This window comes from Mycotypha africana (genome assembly GCF_025528875.1).
Source record: "Mycotypha africana strain NRRL 2978 chromosome Unknown BDF20scaffold_17, whole genome shotgun sequence".
NCBI classification, from domain to species: Eukaryota; Fungi; Mucoromycota; class Mucoromycetes; order Mucorales; family Mycotyphaceae; genus Mycotypha; species Mycotypha africana.
In genome coordinates this window covers 301806-305180 of record NW_026515741.1, presented here as the reverse complement: position 1 = coordinate 305180, position 3375 = coordinate 301806, and the positions used below count along the sequence as shown (strand labels likewise).

The 3375-nt window shown below is 38.3% G+C and overlaps 1 protein-coding gene across 1 annotated transcript; it reads left to right on the top strand.

The window, feature by feature from the left end:
- Positions 1 to 306: 306 nt before the first annotated feature.
- On the top strand, positions 307 to 641 carry BDF20DRAFT_901815 (uncharacterized protein; the record flags this gene model as incomplete). Its single annotated transcript, XM_053082830.1, has 1 exon — positions 307 to 641. A coding segment is annotated over exon 1 (235 nt), but the record flags the coding sequence as incomplete, so codon positions are not given.
- Between the last annotated feature and the right edge of the window lie 2734 nt (positions 642 to 3375).

Below are 3375 nucleotides of genomic sequence, written 5' to 3'. Positions count from 1 at the left end.
TCTTCATCTCTACATATTTAAGCCGAATAACAATCACAAGGTAATTGTATTCTGGGGGAGAATAGTGTTGTATCGATGAAGAGATCACTGCTGAATATTACATAATAAAACCGAAGTACGCTTCGTTATTGATAGTTATAATTAAATGGCAGGTTACTTCACGTACATGATCTATTGGTACTTCAGTCTAGAATTTACATTGTTGATTGAGGTGACTTATCCAGTTTCTATTAGCCTCTATAACTATTACCTTATAGAGTGAGAGGTCTTTATTTGCTATTCCGCAGACATTATTCTATTCCAGACTCCACCTATTAAAGGTCGTAGAGGAGGTACACTAGATTCGGTGATCACTTTATTGTAAATTTATAATCTTCATCACGATTATGGTAACTATTGAATGCCCATGTCGATTATATCCTCTTCTCTACTGGTTCCTATAATGGACGCTATTAGTATCATTCAAAACCAGTCTATATACCCAATCACTTGTTGTCCGATAGGGCAATCTTTATATTGCCCGCTACTACTAAGTCCGACCAGTCAGGGTCGAGTTACACATTTCTGTTGCTCTCTTTGGGTGTTCCTGTCGCTGGTGTTTATTGGTCCTTTCTCCTGGTTACAAGATCAGTTAACATAGTCCATGGTGAATAGGCCTGTATACCCACTCCGTAAAAGATATAAATACCAGTTGATTCTGTTCATCTAGACGAACTTCATCTTAATTTTAAGAAAGGAATAAACTTGAACCTTCCAGAGTTTTCACAGACTTGTCACTGTTTATTTCCTATTTTATTTATATTTTGATCTTACCGATCCAACAATAAGGACCCAAAACATACCGCCAAGGTTACAAAAGAGTGGTTTCTGAACAACAACTTTGATGTCGATTGGACTTACAGCTGGCCACCTCAATCCCCTGATTTAAATCCAATTGAGCACGTCTGGCATCACTTGAAATTGAAGTTGAGTGCATACCCAACAAAGGCTAAAGGAGTACATGAATTGTGGGAAAGAATAGAAGAACAGTGGGCGACCTTTACTAAGGAAGACTGTCGCAAGTACATAGATAGTATGCCCGCAAGAATTCAAGCTGTTATCAAGGCAAAAGGTGGCTATACAAAGTATTAAGGCGTACTTGAATCGAAGTGGAAAAATGGTTCGGATAGACCATTCGATTTAATTTTGTTATTGTAGCTCCGATATCCAATCATATAATCTATAAATTTTACAAGTAATAAAATGCATTTTTAGCTATCTATTGCATATTTTTTCTCTTTATTCTGTCGAAAACTCATTGAGTAATGCCTGATTTAGTGTAGATTTGAAAAACATCCGAACCATTTTTCCACGTATGAATGACGACAATGCGAGTAATGATGAAGGTTGAAGGCGACGAAATAACCGTTGAGCTTAGCAACGTCTTTTGCGTTTGCTAGAATTATTGGATATGCTCTGGTTTTTATGCTTATGATGTTTGTTACTGGATTTTTGGTTGGCGATAACCAATCCAGCTTCACTGTTGGGTGCTTCCAACTTGCGACGATCCCAGTATCTTTTGATGGGCGAGTAGTTGAAGAAGTTATTAGCTGGTTCCCAAGTATCGTGTGATTCATCATAGCCTTTCCATCTTGTGAGGTACAGATAGTTTCCAGGAGTGCCTTTATGGTTGAGTACTGCTTCGACTTCATAGGTTTCATCTGTGGCTGATGGTGTTTCTCGAGATATAACTTTGATATGAGAAGGAGGAACATCGGTTACAGCGAGTGCACCTGTGCCATCGGCGAGATTGTAGCTTCCACCTTGAGTCTTACGTTTAACAGTGTAGTTACTAGTATAGGGAGGCTGATCCTTAGATGTACGGTTTACGTTCTTGATAGTCACTTGGCTTCCTATAGGAATATCCTCAATAATGTTATGAGTTCGGTTGAATTTGTCTTCGGAAGCTTTTTGTGAATGTTTAATCTTTTCACGTATAGCAGGTAAGACAGTATCGTTAAATTCCTTGACTTTGTCGTGTAGCTGTTTTCTGGAGGCAGAAGTATTTACTTTATCGACAGTGTCTGTATAGTCCTTGTTTTCATTAGGACGTCTCGCAAACATTAGAGCAAATGGTTGTGTACCATGTATTGCTGTGTGCGTGTTATTCAGAGCTTCTTGGGTACTGTCAAGATATAAGTCCCAGTCATCAAGTTTACCTTGGATTTGTTTGTATAGATTAGACTTTGTCTTTGCAACCCATCTTTCGGCCAATCCATTTGCTCGTGGATGATAAGCTGTGATAAGCCTGTGGTCGATTCCAGATTGTTTAACGTAGAGGTCTAAGATCTTGTTGACATATTCTGTGCCGTTATCACTCTGGATGATTTTAGGGCGGCCAAACAAGGAAAATATGCTGCGTAATTGTAATGCAACAGTAATAGCGCTTTTATCGGGAAGAGCTCTGAGTACGCAGAAACGTGTGAATACATCAACGACGATTAAGATGTATTGGTTTCCGTTAGTAGATTTAGCAAAAGGGCCAGCAGTATCAATGCAAATGTGGTCCCAAGGAGCATCGGCGTAGATAGATTTTAGTGGATGATAGCCATGTTTTGCCAAGTTGAATTTTTGACAGTCAGGACAGTTACGGACGAATTTAAGAGCATCTTCTTTGAGATTAGTCCAGTGTATACCTTCACTATGTAGAAAATTAACAATGGCTTGTGAGCCTCGATGTCCTTCGAGATGAGCTTTCAATAGCACATCATGTCTTTGTTCTGGAGCTGGAGTCATAATATCAGCGGGCATCATCATACGAGTGGTAAGGATAGAACCATCGTCGTTGACAATTTGTGATGTGATTATGGTTTTAGATGGAGTTTTACCCCCTTCCAGCGTTCTTTCAGGTTCGAAAAGACGCGATAATTTATCTGGTAGGATATTTTGGGGCTAATTGAAGGTATATCACCGGCAAAAATCCAATTGCCTAATTAGGCAATTGGGAGGTACTTAGATAACCAATAGAATAAACGAAGTAGAACTATGCATGTAGCGCAGTATGTAGAGCGTTTGACCCACAACCTGAAGGTTGTGGGGTCGACGCCTGGTATCAACTTTTTTTATCAGAGCAAGCGACAGTGCGTGTAGCCAACGTATCACTTACTTTTTTTTTTTGGTTGTAACTGTAAAAAAAAAAAAAAAAAAACCAAAAAATGTAACTGTGCAAGATCAAATTTATTTTTTGTTTCCACATCTCAATACTTAGCTATTTGCCCAATGTTTTTTCCAATTCATATCAAATAGTATTAACTCAAACCGATTAAAAAAAAAAAAAAAAGAATAGAACTTTTTTTTTTTTTTCTTTAATAATCTGTAACTGGCTTCTGCAAGCAG